The sequence below is a fragment of the Hippopotamus amphibius genome, chromosome 5, assembly GCF_030028045.1.
Source record: "Hippopotamus amphibius kiboko isolate mHipAmp2 chromosome 5, mHipAmp2.hap2, whole genome shotgun sequence".
Lineage (NCBI taxonomy): Eukaryota > Metazoa > Chordata > Mammalia > Artiodactyla > Hippopotamidae > Hippopotamus > Hippopotamus amphibius.
Genome location: NC_080190.1, coordinates 14,698,604 through 14,717,665, shown reverse-complemented (window position 1 = coordinate 14,717,665; position 19,062 = coordinate 14,698,604). Strand labels below are relative to the sequence as shown.

The following is a 19,062-nucleotide window of genomic DNA, read 5'->3' as shown; positions in this document are numbered from 1 at the left end:
GCGGACACGGCCTGGGACTGGAGAAGCGATCCTCACTCCCTAATTGCAAGCCCTGGGTTTGCACAGCAAGCCGCCCCTAGGACGACAGATGGCAGAATAATAATAGAAATAGTGATGATGCTGATGGAGATTATGATATAATAATAATAATAATAATAATAATAATAACAAAAGCAGCAATAATAACAATGACAACAGCACTAACAAAAACAATAACGACAACATAACGGTAACAGTCGTATCACATCAGCCTCTCCCTTGACCTTGGACCCCCAGTCCCAGATATTGCAGCAAGAACTGGGGGGAAGGAGATGAGCACCCTCCCAGAGAGGAAAATCGAGAGCCTGTGGGCAAGTTGGAAGCCCACCGCCCGGGCAGGGTCGTCCACTCCGGTCTCAACCTGGAAACGAACGAGCGGAGTCAAGGATCGCGAACTCAGCGACCCTGGGACCTCGGGGCTACGCGTGGTTGGAGGACCAGCCCCCCACGCCAGGCTCCCTCCTCACCTGGGAAACGGCTGGCAGTTTTCGCTGGGGGTGGGAACTGGTCTGACGGAGCGACTCCGTTAGCCCTCGCCGGGAACCAACCCCTGCCCACTTACCCTCGAGTGCTCCGGGGGCGATTCCAGCTGCCCTGCCGCGGGGGGCGGCGGCGGCGAAGCGCTAAGCGCGAGGAATCTGTGTGGCGGTGTGTCCGTCTGTCCCGCCAGCTCAGCAGGCTCGGGATCCAGGGGGCCGCAGCGAAGGCGGCGCCGGCCGGGGACTCTGCAGGGACCGGGGTGCCCCGGAGGGAGTGGTGGTGGTGGAGAAGGAGGCGGTAGCTGAGGGGGAGGAGGGTGGGGAAAGAGGAGGAGGAAGAAGAGGAGGAGGAGAAGGAGGAAGAGGAGGAGGAGAAGAAGCCGAAGGAAGAGGAGGAGGCGAAAGAGGAGGAGGAGAAGCTGCAGCGGGCGCCGCGGGAGCGAGTGAGCCGGAGCGCGGGGCGACGGCGCCGAGGGGCCGGGCGGCCTGGCTGGCGCAGGAGGCACTGCCGAGGCAGCGGCGCCGACTCCGTTCCACTCTCGGCCCGGATCCAGGCCTCCGGGTTCCCAGGCGCTCGCCTCCCTCTGACGCACTTTAAAGAGTCTCCCCCCTTCCACCTCAGGGCGAGTAATAGCGACCAATCATCAAGCCATTTACCAGGCTTCGGAGGAAGCTGTTTATGTGATCCCCGCACTAATTAGGCTCATGAACTAACAAATCGTTTGCACAACTTGTGAAGAAGCGAACACTTCCATGGATTGTCCTTGGACTTAGGGCGCCCTGCCCGCCTTTTGCAGACGAGAGAAAACTTTTTTTTTTGCCTCCCCCGAGAAACTACCCCACCCCCGCCTCTAACTTCGATCCCCCCCACCCCCGCGCCATCTCGGCAAAAAAAGAAAAAAAAAATTACCCCACTCCACGCCTGCAAATTCTTCTGGAAGGATTTTTCCCCCTCTCTCCAGGTTGGGCGCGTTTGGTGCAAGATTCTCGGGATCCTCGGCGTTGCCGCTCCCTCCCCCTCCCCCCTCCTTTCCTTTTTCCTTTCCTTTCCTTTCTTTCTCCCTTTCCTCCCCCACCCCACCCCCACCCCCAACAAACAAGTCCCCAATTCTCGTCCGTTCTCGCCGCGGGCAGCGGGCAGCGGGCGGCGGAGGCAGCGCGCCGCGGTCGCGGGGAGCAGGGAGCCCCGGGCGCCCGCTCCTCGGCGCAGCATGTTCCAGCCGGCACCCAAGCGCTGCTTCACCATCGAGTCGCTGGTGGCCAAGGACAGTCCCCTGCCCGCCTCGCGCTCTGAGGACCCCATCCGTCCCGCGGCGCTCAGCTACGCCAACTCCAGCCCCATAAACCCGTTCCTCAACGGCTTCCACTCGGCCGCCGCCGCCGCCGCCGCCGGCAGGGGCGTCTACTCCAACCCGGACTTGGTGTTCGCCGAGGCGGTCTCGCACCCGCCCAACCCGGCCGTGCCAGTGCACCCGGTGCCGCCGCCGCACGCCCTGGCCGCCCACCCCCTGCCCTCCTCGCACTCGCCACACCCCCTCTTCGCCTCGCAGCAGCGGGACCCGTCCACCTTCTACCCCTGGCTCATCCATCGCTACCGATATCTGGGCCACCGCTTCCAAGGTACGTGCCACGTCGCGGGGCTGTAGCGCCCTGCATCTCGCACTGCCCCCGGCCTGCTCTGGGTGGGTACCCGGCAAGGCCTGGATGGAGGTTCCTCGCGTTCGCTCGCCCGCGCGCCGCCTTGGGAAACTGGGCGGCGAGGAGCCGGGCATGGTGTTGGTCCCCAGTCTCCAAGCTGCGGCCGGTTTGGGGGCTGGCCTGCGGCCGCTTGACCCTTTACAGAAGGGCACAGACAGAGGAATTGTCCCTGAATGCTCTCGGGTCGAGGCGGGCTGTCCTAGCCTGCTACGAGTGCCGGCCGCCAAGTAATCCGTGGCCCCGCGGGGTCCCCAGGCTCTCTGTCTTCCCCGCGATGCCCTCGCCGCCCTGGCTCCGAGGGGCGCGGACAGGGCCCGGCCACCAGGTTCGCCTTCGACTGCGTTCGCTCCTCCTCGCCACCCACTCCGTGCCTCTGCATCCTAAACCCGCAGCGTCTCGGTCTCTGACCCTCTTCCGGCGGCGAAGAGACCCTCGCGCCCCCAGAGCAAAGTCTGGGGGTTTGTGTTTATCCTGTTTATTTTGAAGGTTGGGGCGGGGCGGGAACCCGCGCGGGTAGGAACCTCCGAGGCTCAGCACTCTCGCCGCGACCTGCTCGATTCGGGCGCAGAGCGGCCACGGCGGGAAGGCAGGTTCGGTCTGGTTTTTGTTTTTGTTTTTCTTTTGAAAGAAATGAACTGGGTTGGAAGGCGGGCTGGAGGAGATTTGTTTGGGTGTTTTCCTTTCTTGCTATTTTTTGGATGTTTGTTTTTTTCTCTGGGTGGGGGTGGGAGGAAAGTTAAAACTCCAGAAAAAGGGGCAAGTAATTAGTTTAGCGACCCGAGTGGGGAAAAGACCTACCTCCCGAGGCCGCTGATCGATACTCAGCGGCTTGTCCATTCATTAACCCTTTGCGTTCCTGCCAGAGCCTAGAATCGTGTAGATCCCACTCCTCCGCAATTAAAAAAACCAAACCAAACAAAAACAACGCTTTACTCTTATTCCTAGCCCGGATTTGCCTCCATTCTCACCTGAACTGTCGGTTTGTCTTTCTTTGGGTCTTTGGTGGATCGATTTTCCACCCTGATGAGTGAATGCGAAACTCTCTGGCTTTGCTCACAAAGTTTAGGGTTCCTTTTCCTCGTTCTCTGGCAGCCACGCTCTTGGTCCCCACACCAGGCCCGGAGTAGCCGGGATCTTCCGGGGCCCGCGGACAGCCCCATCGGATGCCCGCAGCTCCGTACCCGCCGGGGTTTCGATGCCTTCGCTCGCGTCTCCTAGTTCTCTGGAGCAGGGCAGCGGGAGACCCCGGCCTTGGGAAGCAGCGGCAGCAGAAACCCTGCGCGCCCGCCGGCGAGATTTCGGTCCAGGCCGGGCTGCAACAACACGCCCGGCCCTTGCACTTTTCCGGAGGAGAAGGACTTCAATTCTTTAAAAATAAGTTCGGGAGAAAACTCTAGGTAGCCGTTCGTCGCCTCTCCGCCCCTCAGCCCTGGGGCAGAGTTCTCCAAGAGATTAGAAAGAAAAAAAAAGCCGTTTCTTCGGGCCCAGGGCGCCAGTCCCCGGGCCCAGCCTTGCTGCCCCTTCCTCTGTCCTGGGCGCCCGGTGCGGAGGTGGCGAGGCCCGCGAGGCCTGGGCGGCTGAAAAGCCCGCCGAGATCAGGGGCCCGGGGACTCGCCCCGCCGGGACAGCTGCTGGGTGGGTGCCGCACAGGTACAGCCCCGGCGGACCGGGCCAGGCAGCTGGACCGGTGTTCCCTTCGCGCCTTTGGAGAGCCCGGGACCCCCATGGGCCGAGCCGCACAGGCTATGTACACGACGGCCTTGAGCGCACTGCTGGGTCAGCCCGGCTCGGGAGAAGCGCGGGGACCCGGCCAGGACGGCCCCCTTTAACGACACTTCTGTTGTGTCCCCTGCAGGGAACGACACAAGTCCGGAGAGCTTCCTTTTGCACAACGCTCTGGCCCGAAAGCCGAAGCGGATCCGAACCGCCTTTTCCCCGTCCCAGCTTCTGAGGCTGGAACACGCCTTCGAGAAGAACCACTACGTGGTGGGCGCCGAGAGGAAGCAGCTGGCGCACAGCCTCAGCCTCACAGAAACTCAGGTGAGGGGCCCAGGCGCGGCAACCTCATCCCGCATCTCTGAACACAAGCAGCCCGCAAAGTGCAGCGGGCCTTCGGCAGGCAGGCCGGGAGCTCGCTCCTCGCCCGGGCTCAGGATGTATAAGTTTTGAGGTGCCCTTGGCTTCTTTGGGCTCCCGCACGGGACTATAGGAGCCGACCCGCCCGAGGCTCTGGGGGGACGGGCTAAGTTGCTCCTTCTGTATGGCTGAGCTGGACTTGCAGCTCCTGGCTAAGCTGCACTTTTGGTGTGAGATCTTCGGTGAGAGTCTGGGAAGGCGGCTGGGATCCAGGAAGAAGGAGAGTGCCGCGGAGTGTTGGGGTGTTTGGGGCTCTAGTCTGGAGGAGAGAGCTGGGAGTGGGTGAAGGGCGAGCTGTGTGCACCAGACGCTCGCGGCTCACACCGACGGCTCCAGTTACTCCGCTTGAGGGGATCGGAGGGTTAGACCGCCGAGCCAGGCATCCTGGGTGCATCCCTCTATCGGAGAAACAGCTCGAAGGCTGCGGAGAGGGGCTGCCTCAGGCGGGAGACCCTTTCTGCGCAGCAGGGTCCTGAGGCGGCCAGGCTCTGGCCTGGCCCGGGGCGGGGAGGGGGCTTAGGGCTACAGTAGGCGCTACTGTATGCGGAGCCGCAGGGCGGGGTCAAAGTTCCCGGCAAACAGTAACATTTTCGGGCAGATTAAGTTGTAACACTTTTCCTGGGAGGCGCAAAGAGGTCGAGGCTTTTGTTTTAAGACGTCTCCCCGGACAAAACCGAGGAGGGCCTCGCGGGTTGGTGCGGGGCCCGGCACAAGGCGCGGCCAGGCTGATTTCTCCTGGATAGCCCAGGCGGCGGTGGTCTTTGTCCGCCTCGCTGCCCACGCTGCCTGGAGTCTTTGTGTGCGTGTCAAGCCCCGAGCGCACCGACGCGCGCCTTGGGCGAGCGCCGGGGAGAAATGAACCGTCCTCCCCCTCAATTAGCAAACTCAAAGCAAATTAAACTCAGCCTTGTTCCAGCTCGGCTTTTTCATGGGGCACTTTGGGGGACTGGGGCCATTCGGGGAGAAGAGCAAGCCGGGACCTGGGCCTGCCGACTCAAAGGAGAAAGTGGAGCGGACTTCAGGGGCCTGGGGTGCTGCTAGCAGAATGGGATGGCCCTGGGGGCATGGGAGGTGCAGTCATCACCATTTTCTTCACCTGTACCTCAGTGCTAGGAAGCTTGGGCTGTGTTACTGTCTGGTCTGGTCACTGTATGGGGACCCATCACCAGCTTCCCCAGGGGCTGGTCAGGGTAGCAGCCGAGCCCCACCTCATTGCTGTCCAGACTTCTAGCAGTGCTCTGAGGAGGCCAGGTCGCCTGCCCCGCCCTGGTGGGAAGTGATGTGCTGGGGTGGAAGCTTGGCCCGGGCCTGTCCTGGGGACTGGTCAAGAGGAGGACAGAGGGTCTCTTCCCTTCTGTTTCGCAGTTTTTCTTTGACTTCCCTTTTATCCACGGTCTTTCAGAAGCTTTCACTTTTCAGCCTCTTCCTAGCTGAAAAAATACAGCTGGGCTGGTCCCCAGGGCTCTGCACGCCACCATCCCCCTGGTTTCCCCCAGTACCCTCCCTTCCTCCAGCCGCTCCTGCTCACCTGCGAGAGAGTCCTGGGCAGGGAGGAGGAAGCTCAGGCAAATGCTGACTGCCTACCCAGGGCCCAGGCCTTGCAGAGGAGGCGCTATGTTTAGGCAAAGGCTGGGGAAACCAGTGGAAAATAGAAAGCACATTGGGCCCTGCAGGAGCTGCAGCAGCAGGAATAAGATCTTTCCTGCACTGGTTAGGTAGAGGGAGTCAGGGACGGGTCTCTTTTAATTTTCCCTTATTTACAATTTTATAGGGGTTTCCCAATGTTTGCCAGGCTTTTGCACTCAACGGGATGTGGGTGTGCCAAACAGGACAAAGTGAGAAGGGGCCAGGGGAAAGGTGCCCCAGGAGGGCCCAGAAGGGCAGGGAGCCAGTCTTCCCACCGGCCTCGCAACAGGAGCTCTGCTCCCCGAGGGGAGGCCATGGGGAGGCCAGCTAATAGGACAGCGCAGCCGGGGTACTGGACTTTCGTAGTCTCAGCCCCGGTACGGGCCAGGCAAAAGAGGAAGAGGTAGGAGGGCGCTGTGCAGGAACTAACGCACCCATCCGTCTCTCCTGCAGGTAAAAGTATGGTTTCAGAACCGAAGGACGAAGTTCAAAAGGCAGAAGCTGGAGGAAGAAGGCTCAGATTCGCAACAAAAGAAAAAAGGGACGCACCATATTAACCGATGGAGAATCGCCACTAAGCAGGCGAGTCCCGAGGAAATAGATGTGACCTCAGACGATTAAAAACACAAACAGAACCCCACAGAAACGGACAACACGGAGCAAAACAGAGACAGGGAGAGGAGGGGAAGAAGAAAAAAAAAACCCTACAAAACAATAACAAACCGCACACACATTCAAGAAGGGGAGAGGGAGTCAGAGAGAGGAGCAGCACGACGCAGAAGTTGGGCGGTAAGAGCGCAGGGTCCTGATGCAAGGCCGCGCCGAGATGCCAGAGGACGGAGGCTCCTTGATGAACACGCAACCCTTGTCTAAAGAGGCAGCTGAGTGAGTGAGTGAGACAGAGAGACAGAGAGAGAAAGAGAGAGAGAGAGAGGTCCAAAGGTGGCAAAGCGGAAGGCGCTCTGACAAGGGGAGCTGTCAGTCAAACGCCAAACCAGCGAGACAAGATGATTGGCAGGTATTCCGTTTATCGCAGTCCGATTTTTGAAAAATGATGGTAATGATGATACAAGAAAAACCCAACCAGGGCACAGGACTTTTTATTTTGCACTTCGAAGTGTTTTCCCCCAATCTTTAAAAATAATTAGTAATGATAAAAATCGAGATTCCATATCCAGCCCCATCCCACACCTGTTCAAAAACTTGAATTGCATGTAGCAGTTGTTGGGCGAATGGTGTCTTCAGACAGAAAATGAATTGTTCTTTTCTGTTCCTTTTAAAGACAGGTTCTGTGTGCTTTTTATTTTGACTTTTTTCAAGAAATGTGCAGTCTGTAAACACTTTTTGATACCTTCTGATGTCAAAGTGATTGTGAAAGCTAAATGAAGTAGGCTCAGCGATAGTGGTCCTCTTTCAGAGAAACGGGGAGCAGGATAGGGGGCTGGGGGTGGAGGGGAGGGTGCCCACAAGAGGAGTCAGGACTTGTACTGGGGAAAAAAACCCCTTAAATTAATGGTATTTCTTGGACATTCCCTTTCCTAACATCCCGAGGCTTAAAACAGCGAAGTAAACTTCTCCTTTTAGTGGTTGAAGATATTGGCTGAGTTCAACCATTTGCCGTAATGGCCATTCCAAACTTTAAATCTATCTATTGCAAAAACTGAAGGACTGTAGTTAGCGGGGATGATAAGTGTGGCCAAGGACACGGCGGCAAGTTTTCAAGCACTGAGTTTCTATTCCAAGATCATAGACTTACTAAAGAGAGTGACAAATGCTTCCTTAATGTCTTCTATACCAGAATGTAAATATTTTTGTGTTCTGTGTTAATTTGTTAGAATTCTAACACACTATATACTTCCAAGAAGTATGTCAATGTCAATATTTTGTCAATAAAGATTTATCAATATGCCCTCAGAGTAGTTGTCTTGGGAAATTGAAATGAATTTTTTAAAAAAATATCTCTTTGAGTGTGGTCCTTCCCCAACCAGGCTCAAGAAGCCCAGGCTCCCAACCCACAAAAGGGCCAGACTGATGGATTCTTGGGCATTTTAAAGAGAGAAGAGGGTGGAAAAGGGAGAGGATTAGGAAAACTTAAGTCCTTCAGAAAAGGGATGGAAGAAAAGTTTTCCATCCAGACCTCTGTCCATTGCACGGCCTAAAGAGGGAGTTTAATTTGAATTTCAGGTTAAAAATGCTTACTACTCTTAACCTCTAGTTATTAAAAAAAAAAAACACTGGACATATAGTTATGCACTGAAGACTGTTCCCCCAGGACTGGGGAAAACCCTTAGCAGAATGAGAATCCTGGGACTTTTTAAACTGTGTTTCTGACTTCAAACCCTGAAGTACAAATCTCCTTCTCCTTCCCTCTCTCTTTCCCTCCCTCCCTCTCTTCCTTCCTTCCTTCCTTCCTTCCTTCTTTCCTTCCTTCCTTCCTTCCTTTCTTCTTTCCTTCTTTTCTTCCTCTCTCTCTGGCCCCAATCTGCCGAAGGTGTTGAGATGAGCCCAAGGGTTCATCTCAGCAGCCTTATAAGGCAAGTGTTCTGAGAAACCTTCAACTCTCAATTTTAACATTAAAGAAAAAGTTGTAACCAGTCTTGGAGGAAACTTAGTTCCCCTCCTTCCCCCTTCTGGGGGTACGAGGTTGTTTTTGCATGCTTCATTTGCTTCTTATCCTGATAGGCTGCATTAATCAGTTTTATTTCCATTGATAGAGAAACCTCGTCTGTTCTGTTCGAGCTACAAAGCGTCCTGCGAGCTTTTGTGAAAGTGCAAATCAGTTTAAGCAATTATCATACCAGGAATATGAAGGGGAAAGAGGAGGCCTTGCCCAGTGGTCTCCTTTAATCTCTTAATCCACGGATCCAGGGGGGCTGCCTGGACATAATTTAGGACAATCTCCCCACCCTTTACACTGTGATAAGGCCAAGTTACAATGCAGGGCAAAAATACAAGCTTTGTTAACATCCTGCCTTGAAAAGTTAAGATTAGACATTCCGTGCACGTGTGGGGACTATAGGGCGCTATGGAATTTTTTCTTTCTTTCTTTCCCCTCCCCTCCTCTCTTCTAAAGTAGAATTCATTCTTGGTCTCTCTCCCTCTTTTTTCCCCTTTATCTCTGCCTTTCTCTCCTTTTTTCTCCCTCTCTGTTTCTCTGGGGAACCCTGGCTGCTCATGGTACATTTCCACACAGACTCCTTGGGAAGGTGTGGGTGTAGTGGGGAAGACTCCACTACCCAAGGATGCTGGGGCAGGAGGGGGCCGCCTTAGGAGACGCAGGCTTGCCTCTCGAAGGGACAGGTGCTGCCCTTGTGTATCCTGGAAACTCAAGTGGGGGTTTCCAGCCACTTGGACAGCAGGACCTCTGTGACCAATAGCTGTCCTGAGGGTTTTGCAGTTCCTGCTACAGCACTGCTGCGTCTTTCTTTCTTTCTTTCTTTCTTTTTTTAGCTCTTTATTGGAAAATAATTGCTTTACATTCTTGTACCAGCTTTTGAGGTACACCAAAGTGAATCAGCTGTATTTATACATATATCTCCATATTCCCTCCCTCCCGCGACTCCCTCCTGCAACTCCCTCCCCCTCTCCCTGTCCTGGCCCTCTAAGGCATCACCCATCATCGAGTTGATCTACCTTTGTTATACAGCAACTTCCCACTAGCTATCTATTTTACAGTTGGTAGTGTATCTATGTCTATGCTACTCTCTCACTTCATCCCAGCTTCCCCTTTGCTCCCCGCCCCCAACCCCGTGTCTTCCAGTCCATTCTCTGCATCTGCATCCTTATTCTTGCTGCACCTTTCTTTTAAGCAAGTTACCTTTTCCTTCTACCCACTTCCCCAAACCCAGGATGCCTCAAACACGGAGCGCAGACGTGTTAAAGTCCAGCCTTTTCTGAAGAAAATGTCCCATCTTGACAAAAGGCTTATTTCTGCAAGAACCATGTACTTTTTTTTTAAAGTACAAGAAAAGGGGGAGGGTGAAGTTTTTTTTTTTTTTTTTGGTAAATGTCCTATGTAGTGTAACAGCAATAAAATCATCAGAGAATACTATTAGCTTTGGAAAAAAAAAACCTAAAAGCTTTATTACAAACCAAGCTTTGAAAATAGGGGGGATTAGGCGGCTGAAAGGGTCCCACAATGGTAAGAAGAAAAGGTTTCATGCTAATGAGGTTAATGCCCTTTGTATCTCGGGCCTCCACATCTTCATTACGCGCTATCTCTGGCTGCACGGAGCGGCTCAGAGAGCCGCAATCCACTCCAACGCCCCCCTTCCCGGCCCAAAGAAGGATTTGATAGCAGCTCTGTTCAAACTAGATAATTATATCTTTTCAAGTCGGAATTAAGATAAAGAAAGTGAAGCAGAGGCGGCTCGCCTTGATCCACTGCAAACAAATTTGGCGCACTTTCGAGTCCTTCCCCCGCCTCAAAAAGGCTGGACAGTCAGCTTATTAGCCGCTCGTTTGCTTTATTAATTCATCTATTTAAAGTGGCAGGATTAGAGCGTCTAATGTGGACGCGGGCTGCCGTGGAGCTGAGGAATATAAATATTTGCGAGATGCCATCCCACGATGACTATCTGGGCGCGGGGCACGGGGCAGGGTGCGGGGCGCGTGTGCCTTGCGGCTGCGTGCACGTCCGCAGGGCGCGGCTGCTGGGCTGGACCCCCTTGGGCAGGGGAGCGTGGGAGGTGTGTGCTGCAGGTCTGTGTCGTCTCTCGTGGTACATGGGTGCCAGGCCTCGATGACCCTGGCAGGGCTCATTGGGCATCGAGGGTTAGGTTCCGCGGTCCTCCCTACGCATGGAACTGTCCGTTTGTTGCCTTGTGTCCTGCCTGTTACCCCTAATGGGGATGTGGGTTACACGTCTGATCCATGACATGACCCTTCTTGATGACTTGTGGGCCTTCCCTGTGCCAAGTGATTTTGGGGAGACGAGAGGCTTCGGTTCGCAGTTTGCATTTCCCTGAGAGAGTCAAACGGAATGCACAATGCAAGCGTGCCCCCCTACATTCTCCTTCCTGAGAGATACACGTGGGCTCCGTGTTTGGGGTCCAGTTCCTCAGCGCTGCAAGGGCCGGGTAGGCGTGGGCGGAGGTCGGGGGCGCCGTTCAAGGCACCAGAAACTCCTGAGATGGGAAAAGCCTCGGACCTCCGGATACTTACTCCTTTCTGCCTCTTGTTCTGAGTGTTCGGTGCCCTCAGCTCGCTCCAACTCTGTTCCTGGCAGCCAAGCACAGCCGGAGCAGGAGCTTTGGCGGCGGCCCGGAACCTGCCGGGCCACTTTTGTGCTAGGGGCGGATTGTGGCAGGCAGAGAGCCACGCCAAGCGGGCCAGGCAGAAAGGGGGCTCGGGCCTGCGCGCGGCCTTGGAAACCTGGGCTCCTCCCCGGCCCCGCCTCGAGTCTCAGGAAACAAAGTCTCGGACGCGCAGGCCGATTGGGGAAGGACTCTGGCGGGTCGGAGGCCTGGCCCGGGGCCCCGTGACGCGGTTGGGGGGATCTGGGCTGGGCTCCCCGCATGTGGGCAGTTGCAAGTCGGAATAAGGGTGTGGATGTGTGTTAGGGCGAGAGGATGTGCTTGTGGGTTTGTAGAGGTTGAGTGTACCAGTTAGGTCTGTGAAAGAGTTGGGTTTGTGTGTCTGAGCCAGGATTTAAGTCAGGATGTGTAGGTGCTAATTGTGCTAACTGCGTGAGAGGCTGGAGAGGCCAGTGCTTCTTGTGTAGACTGTGAGTGTGTCAAGGTGTCCCGCTTTCCTTGTGCATCTAGATGGTATTGAGTTAGGGTAAGGACGTGCAGCTGCGCGCCTGCAATTAGAGTGCTTACAAAGGTGTAGAAATGCAATTGTGTATAGAATTTGTGTGCTAGCATCTGGCCGCTGTGAGCCCGCCCTGTAGTTGTGGATCTCAGAGAATGGGAATGGCCTCAGTGTGTGTGACTCGCGGGAACATTTCTCCGTGTTTGGGTTGGGGTCCCCTGTGATGGCGTCCACGCCGGTACCAGGGCATCATTTGTGTGTCTCGGGATCTAGACATGTGCGGCTAGTGAGAAGGCTCGGATTCGGTTATTCTTTCCGCAGCACACCACTTGCTCGGGAGTTTGGCAAACAGCAGCCTTTTTTTTTTTTTTCTTTTTTCTTTTTTTCTTTCCTTTTCGGTGACTGCGCATTTTTGCAGGCCGGTCTCTGCTATTCCAGAGATCGGCGTTTGGTTCCCTTGGGTGCCGCCTCAGAGCCCGGGCAGGCGGGGCGGGAGAGGAAGCGGGCCTGCAGCGTTCGGCCGCGGTGCCCCTAGGCGGAGTGGCGGGGCCGCGGGCGCGCATCGTCCGCAGCTCCGCTCCTGCGCCCGCCGCTCGGCCGCCACATTTCCTTCCCCGAACCAGCCCCTCAGCGAGGGAGAAGTGGGAGTTTTGAGAACCCGCTGACCCCAGCCGTGACCCCTCTCGGGGGGGTGGCTTCTCCTGGCGCGACCCAGGACTCCGGGAAACCTGAGGCGGTGCCACGCTTGAAAGCGAAAGGTCCATTCATCAGCCGCGCCCCGGCGTCTAATTGGCCTTTTGTTCATTAGTGCCTGTTGCCCGGCGGGGGGTTCGGGGAACGGTGGGGAGGGGGGACAGGGCTGCAAGTAGGGGTGCCCGGCGCTCCAGGCTGGGGTCTGGGTAGGGCAAAGGCGCGTCGCACTCCTCCGAGGGGGCGCCAGAGCCCGCCAAAGATGACGCCCACGTGCGAGGATGCTCGGCTGGAGGCTGGTCTCTGAGTTCCCCGGCCGGATCCTCCGAGCTGCTGGAGACCCACGGCTCCGTCCCCGCCCCCACCTCCCCCTGCAGACTGAGTTCATGTCTTTCCTCCGAGCCTTGGGGATTTCAGACCTGCCTTCCTGCCTCTCCCAAGTTCCCAGCTCTGGCTCTGGCCTTGGGGCTGGGTTGGGCTCACGCCTTGCCTTTCTTCCCGTTTCTTTCGCGTGGCTCAAGCCACCTACCATCGAGACTCTGGGTCCCCCTTCCTAGGAACCAACCTGGCACTCTCGTCCGGCCTGCACCCTGCTTCGCTGGGCAAAGAAATGAAGAGGATTTTTTGGCCCGCCAAGGAGGTGGGAGTTGACCAACTGTTAGGCGACCAGAAAGGGGAGGAAGACCGCGTCTCCACCGCTCCAAATTCTACCTGGCTTTCCAAATTAAGCCTCATCTTCCCTCTCCCTGTCTTCCACCCAGTGTACAAATCAAGCCTCGCAGGTCCCCCTCTCTACCCCACACCTACTGGACAACGCCAGAGAGTCCTAGAGAACGCTCCGGGCAAGGTCTCCTCTCTCAGCATAAGCCCAGAGGCCAAGACGCACCTGAGGCCCGAGGGAGGTGCCTGGAATGGGAATGGGGGTCACGTTTGGAAAATGGTCCAGGGTCCCCAGCCCCACTCCTCTCTCTCCCCGGGAGGGCCGCCTTTGCCGGGCAGTAGTCTGGCTGTCCGACTCCCCACCTCAGCCTGGCCCCAGGCCCCCGGTGCCCCCAGCCGCTCCAGGTCCTATATATAGCGTGGGTCTCCACAGCCCTCGGCTGGACCCTGACGTCAGGAAGAACTTAATCTTGCCTGCTTCGTTCCTGCTTCTGAAACTGATCCTTGAAATGAGAGAACAGACTCTACACAATTCCCATGGCCTTGACATAAGGTACAGCGATAAATATACACCACTAATGAGCAATTACCATATAATCACCTTCCAATTAGCTCGTATAATGATGAATTAAACATTCTAGCAGGCGGGATTAGGTTTCTTACTTTGTATATTATTTACGAAGGCTATAGCTTCTGCAAAGAACCAAATATCAAATTAGATGGGGAATTTTCACTTGGGGGTAATTATACATTCAGGCCAGCGGCTGTATTCTGGTCACTTGTTAAAGGAAGCCTCCTGTAAGGTACTGACCAGTTCGTTTGGGCATTTATTTCCTCCTTTTTCTCTTTTCTCTTTAGGCTGAAATTGCCTTTCCTTTTCCTTTTACCGCCCTGGCCCGCGGGTGGGAGGCTGGGGGCTTGGGGCGGGTAGGCGGGGTTTGGGGAGGGAAGTCCCTCTTGCAAGGAGGATGCGGCTCAGGCATCCAGGTCCTCGCAGAGCCTGTCCCTTGGGCCCTGCCCACTCTGGCCCCAGGTCCGTTCCTCTCCGGCCTGCCGGCAAGGACGACCCGGGCGCGCTCCAGGAGCCATCCGAGCGCTCGGAGGACAGACGCTCGGGCTGGGCACTACTGCGGGCGCGGGACCCGGGCGGCCGCCTGCCCCCCACCCCCCACCCCGCCTTCCCCCAGCCTTCCCGCTCACCCCGACTGCGTCCTGCTGCATCCGCGGCGGGACCACCCCTAGGCCCCCAGGGGCCTCAGTACGGTCTAGTCTGACTTTTACCCCCGTCCCCACCCCAGCAACAGGGAGAGAAAGAGGGTGCATGCAGAGGAAAACTGCCACAAACAACAAACCTCCACCCGCCCGCAGCCACCTCTCTTGTTCGGAAATGAATTTTGGCAGGAGATTAGCTCCTAATCTGATCTAAGGCTGCTGACATTTGGGAAGAAGATGAAAATGGCAGCTCAATTTCATTCAGAAAAGGGGTCACTTCGCGGGGCTCCGCTCTGCTCCCCAGAGAACGTGGATGCCCCTCCTCCCTCTCCCCTAAACCTGAGAAGCTGGCCTGTAGCTGGGTGGGGGCAGGGAGCAGCCCAGGACTACCCGCCCCCACCCTGCGTCAGCGGCGCCCTGGACTGGACCCTGCCCTGTCAGGGTTGAAAGGTGAGGATGGAAGGAGAGTGTAGGCTGGGGCATCTTCCTCTGGCCTCTACTCCGCATCCTCCGCCTCTCTTCAGGACACCGTGCTTGAGCAGTAGTGGGAGGTGGGGGCTCCTGGGCCCCCATCCAGGACTCTTTAGGCTGGAGAGCCTGTTCCTTGTAGGGAGGCCCTTGGGAGATAGGAACGTTTCATGTCTCATCAGAGGTGAGGTCGTTAAAGCCAGGTGTCTCAAGGCCTGCCTGGCATCCTTTTCCTTGTGCTTCATCGGCAGGTAATCGTGCCCTAGGAGATGGAAGGTTGGACCCTGCAGTCTTGTCAGAGGATCTGGTGTATTTAGAAATCAGGGATCTGACTTGACTTCTCCCCATTTAGCCCCTGGAGGCTGCAAGGCCCTGGGAGGTGGGAACTAGGACTTCCTGGAGGCGGAGCTTCCCCCCTCCCCCCACTTGCATACCTACTGCAGACGCTAGAGGTGGGCTGTGTTCTTGGCCACCGAGGGCCCCATAGTGCCTGGCCTCTCCCCTCAGCTGGGACTGTGTGCCCAGTGGCCTCATCCTGGTGCCAGGCAAGGGGGACAGGTGGAGTCACTTTTAGGCCACCTGCCCGATCACTGGATTTGAGACAGGATTCCTGGGGCCACCCCACCCTTCTGAGGCCCTGTCTATGAGGAGCAGGACCTGGGATGGGGGTTGAGGGCATCATCATCAGTGCAGAGCAAGGACAAGCAGAAGGATCTGTGCCTGGGCCCTTGTGAGTGAGCCTGGTAATGAAGGGAGTTTGTGCCTGAGGATGGCCATGTACCTTGCATGCTGGTGGCTGCAGATGCATGAGAGGCTGTATGTGAATGTGGTTTGCACAGCATGTAAGCTGAGCACGTGGACACATACATAGATGTGTAAGTGTGCACATGGCCTTGGGGGTGAAGGGGCTGCTGGAGCCCATACAGTGTCTGCAAAACTTAGGAAAAGGCATTCCTTCTTCTGGGTGGATGGTTGCCCTGTGCCTTGAAGAGTGGAATGTGAGCTGGATTTCAGTAACATCCCCCCCCCATCCCCCACCTCTGCACTGTGATGCCACTGCCGCCACCCCCAGACGTCTTCTGCAATGCACAATCTGTATTCCATACACTTGAGTCCTTGTGGGGATTCTGTGTGTTGGGTGTGATATTATTGAAGCTGCTTTTATGATTGAGAGTCAGCTTTGTGCTGAGTGGTCCTTCTTTCATTGGCTGGGAGCTGCCCCTTTCCCGGTGTGGAGATTTTGGATGTAACAACCACCCCTATCGGCTACCGCACCTTTCCTAAGCATCATGCGAAAGGCTGGTAACCACAGGTGCCTTTGCACTTGTGAGTGAGGCTGAGGAACAGAGGCACGGGTGAGGATGAATGAGAATGTGTGAATATTTGTGAACATTTGCTTGCCTTTGTGGGAGAAGGCTGCAAGTGTGTGTGTGTGTGTATGGGTGAGCATCGTGTGACTATGGCAGGGGGGCATGGCTGAGCACACTGGTGGGAGCCGTGTAAGGGGCTGGGGGTGCAGCTGGCTTCCCTGCCTGGCTCCCCTACCCTCACAGGGCCCCCTTTGATCTGCCTTGTGAAGGGCTTATCTTGCCCCCTCCCCCGCTGCTCTCCTGTCCCACACTCTAAATGACTGCAGTGATGTCTTCCATGAAAAACAGAAGTGGTGTCTGATACTGCAGATGACTTCAAGTATTGATTCAGATGTCGCTTTCCCTTCTAGTCATCTAGGGGCAGCAAGGGGACTTAATCAGCTCTAGGGACCCTGGTGGAAGGAAGAGGGTCAGTGCCAAAGTTTATGGAAAGCCTAAGCATTTTTATGGCCCCTCTTCTCTGTTCACACCCCCTTGCTCCCCCCCATCCCCGAAATCTTGCATTTTCCCAGCTGAAAGGAGGTGTTATTTAGAATGTGCTACAGGCCAGACCCTCCTGTCAGCCTCAGGAGGGCCGAGGACCAGTGGCGGTTAGAGCAGTGTGCACGCACGTAACGTGTGTGTGTGGACCAGTGACCCAGGCCCCATTTGCTCATCACCCATCAGCTGTCTGAGCAGGTTTTGTCTGAGCACGTGGCTGCTCCCTTCCAGATGTGAGCCTGTAGTTCTGAAATGCTGCATGTCCCTTTTATGATGGGGTTCCAGACTGGCGCACCAGCATCCAGGTGGTCCCTTCAGTTCTAAGTAGAACAGGACTCTCCCAGCCCTGTTCTAGCCACAGTTCTTCTGGTAATACAGCCCAAGACAGCCTTGGCTTTTTCGGAACCCAAGAGTTGGGCAAAGTCATAGATATTGGCCAGGCCAGCTTCCCTTCGGAGAAGGAATCCTACAGAAGGCTTCACTGAGCTTGGAGGTTTCCAGAGCTGGGAAGCTCACTACCTCCTAAAGTTGCCTTGTCTCTTCTGAAACAGCTTTGAGTTTTAGGGTTTTCTTTGAGCACTGGAGACTGCCTTACCTCCTTGGAGTTTACCTGGTGACACGTAACAAGTTTACCTTGTTTGAAGCATTGCCGCCCTGCATGCCCCTTCCCTCCAATTATTATGAAAAAATACAAACATACACAAAAGCAGTGTGAATACATCATGTTACATCCCCCAGCTTCAGCAACAATTATGTGGTGCATTGAATTGTGTCCCCCAAGTCCATCTGTTGAAGTCCTAAACCCTAGTACCTCAGCGTGTGAGCTTATTTGGAGACAGGATCTTTACAGAGGCGATCAAATCAAAACGAGGTCCAAAATGGATTAGTGTGGGTCCCAATCCATTATGAATGGTGTTCTTATAAAAAGAGGACATTTGGACCCTGATGCACACAGAAGAGATGATGTGAGGACACAAAGCAGAGGCAGCCAGCTCCAAGCCAAGGTGAGAGGCCTGAAACAGGTTCTTCCTTCAAACCCTTGGAGGAAGGAACCATCCCTGCAGACACCTTGATCTTGGACTTCCAGCCTCCAGAAATGTGAAAAAATAAATTTCTGTTGTTTAAACCACCCAGGGTGTGATACTTTGTTTCAGCAGCCCTAGCAAACAAATGCAAATGATTGAAGTCAAGGTCACTCTTGCTCATCTGGTCTTTCCTAGGCACTCCCCTCCCTCCCATGGCTATTTTAAGCAAATTTCAGACATGGTGTCTTTCACTAATAACGATTTTAGGATGTATCTCAAACAGGATTTTTTTCGCACTACAATTGGATTTATTTTATTTTATTTTTACCATTTTAACCATTTTATTGATTGATTGATTGGAGTATAGCTGCTTTACAATGTTGCATTAATTTCTGCTGTACAAAGAAACAGGATTCTTTTAGAAGCTTAATCACAATACCATGATTCCTTAATCATTCTTCTCTGCATGAGGTGATGGGTTGATCTGTGAGTACACATGGGCTTGAAAGTACCCCCTGGCCTGGGGTGTGACCTCCCTGAGGGTACCAAGAGGAACAGCCCTTTTGGGACACACAGCAGGCCCATCTGTAAATGCTGGTGCCCTCCTCCCATTTGGAGGATTTTCCTTCCAAGAAAGCCTGTGTGTGTGCATGTTTTGGGGGGTAACGTAAGTGCCTCCCCTTTCCTTTGTGGGGACCGTGGATCTTGATGTCGCTGTCTGATCGTACTACAGACCTTAGCAGGACTCGAGGAAATCTCAGAGCGGGATTTGCTCCCTTATCTGGGGCCTACGTGCCTGCGGTCATGTGCCTGTCCCCCTTGGGTGCCAGCACCTTTGGCCACTACTTCCCCTGGCTTGCCCTTGCATGGAGTGCCCATGGGAACCAGGCTGCAGCGGGGGCTCCCAGGATAGAGGGCAGAACCTGGGCAGAGCTACTGTCACTCTCTATAGCCACCTCCTCAGCTGGGGAGGGATCCCTCAGGAGGCGCAGTCCAGGAGGGTCCTCCTTGTTGCTCTCTGAACACCTCCAGATGGGCCTGTCTGAGCTTCCTGGCACCCAGGTTGCTTTGAGGGAGCAGCTGGGCCAGGGCTGCCTTCCTCTATCCTGGCCTGCTGGGGTCTGGGGCCCTGGAAGCCACAGCTGTGAGGCCACAGCCTCTTGGAGCGGAGCTAAGTGTGCCTCTCCCTGTGCCCCGGCTGTGGCCTCGTTGCTAAGTAGTGTCCCTGGCAAATAATTACACCCACGCCAGCTCAGTTGCAGCCTAAGCAAATTAGGTGCTGATCCAAAGGTGTAATTAAGCAATGGTGAGTTTAGCAACTGCAGGTCCCTTTCCTCTCTGGGGCAGCAATCGCAGGCTGAAAAGCCCCTTCCAAGACCTGTTGGGGGCCCGTTTCGTTCCATGACCCTCAGTGTTCTGAGTTTA

The 19,062-nt window shown here is 55.4% G+C and overlaps 1 protein-coding gene across 2 annotated transcripts; it reads left to right on the top strand.

Moving 5' to 3' along the window:
* The first annotated feature begins 1,158 nt into the window (after nt 1-1,158).
* Nucleotides 1,159-7,892, top strand: EMX2 (empty spiracles homeobox 2). Of its 2 annotated transcripts, XM_057737073.1 has the most exons (3): nt 1,159-2,138; nt 4,072-4,256; nt 6,432-7,892. In XM_057737073.1, the coding sequence occupies exons 1-3, from the start codon at nt 1,730-1,732 to the stop codon at nt 6,597-6,599; spliced, it is 762 nt and encodes a 253-aa protein (XP_057593056.1). In that variant the 5' UTR covers nt 1,159-1,729; the 3' UTR covers nt 6,600-7,892. The 2 variants fall into 2 exon arrangements, with proteins under 2 accessions (XP_057593056.1, XP_057593057.1); XM_057737074.1 differs by lacking the exon at nt 4,072-4,256 and having other exon boundaries at nt 6,432-6,535.
* Nucleotides 7,893-19,062: the final 11,170 nt, after the last annotated feature.

Bases quoted from the DNA above. Each gene is read 5' to 3' on its own strand.
- EMX2 (XM_057737073.1), top strand. From the start codon at position 1,730: ATGTTCCAGCCGGCACCCAAGCGCTGCTTCACCATCGAGTCGCTGGTG. The intron at 2,139-4,071 runs GTACGTGCCACG...TGTCCCCTGCAG, and splicing joins TCTGGGCCACCGCTTCCAAG to GGAACGACACAAGTCCGGAG. The intron at 4,257-6,431 runs GTGAGGGGCCCA...TCTCTCCTGCAG, and splicing joins TCAGCCTCACAGAAACTCAG to GTAAAAGTATGGTTTCAGAA.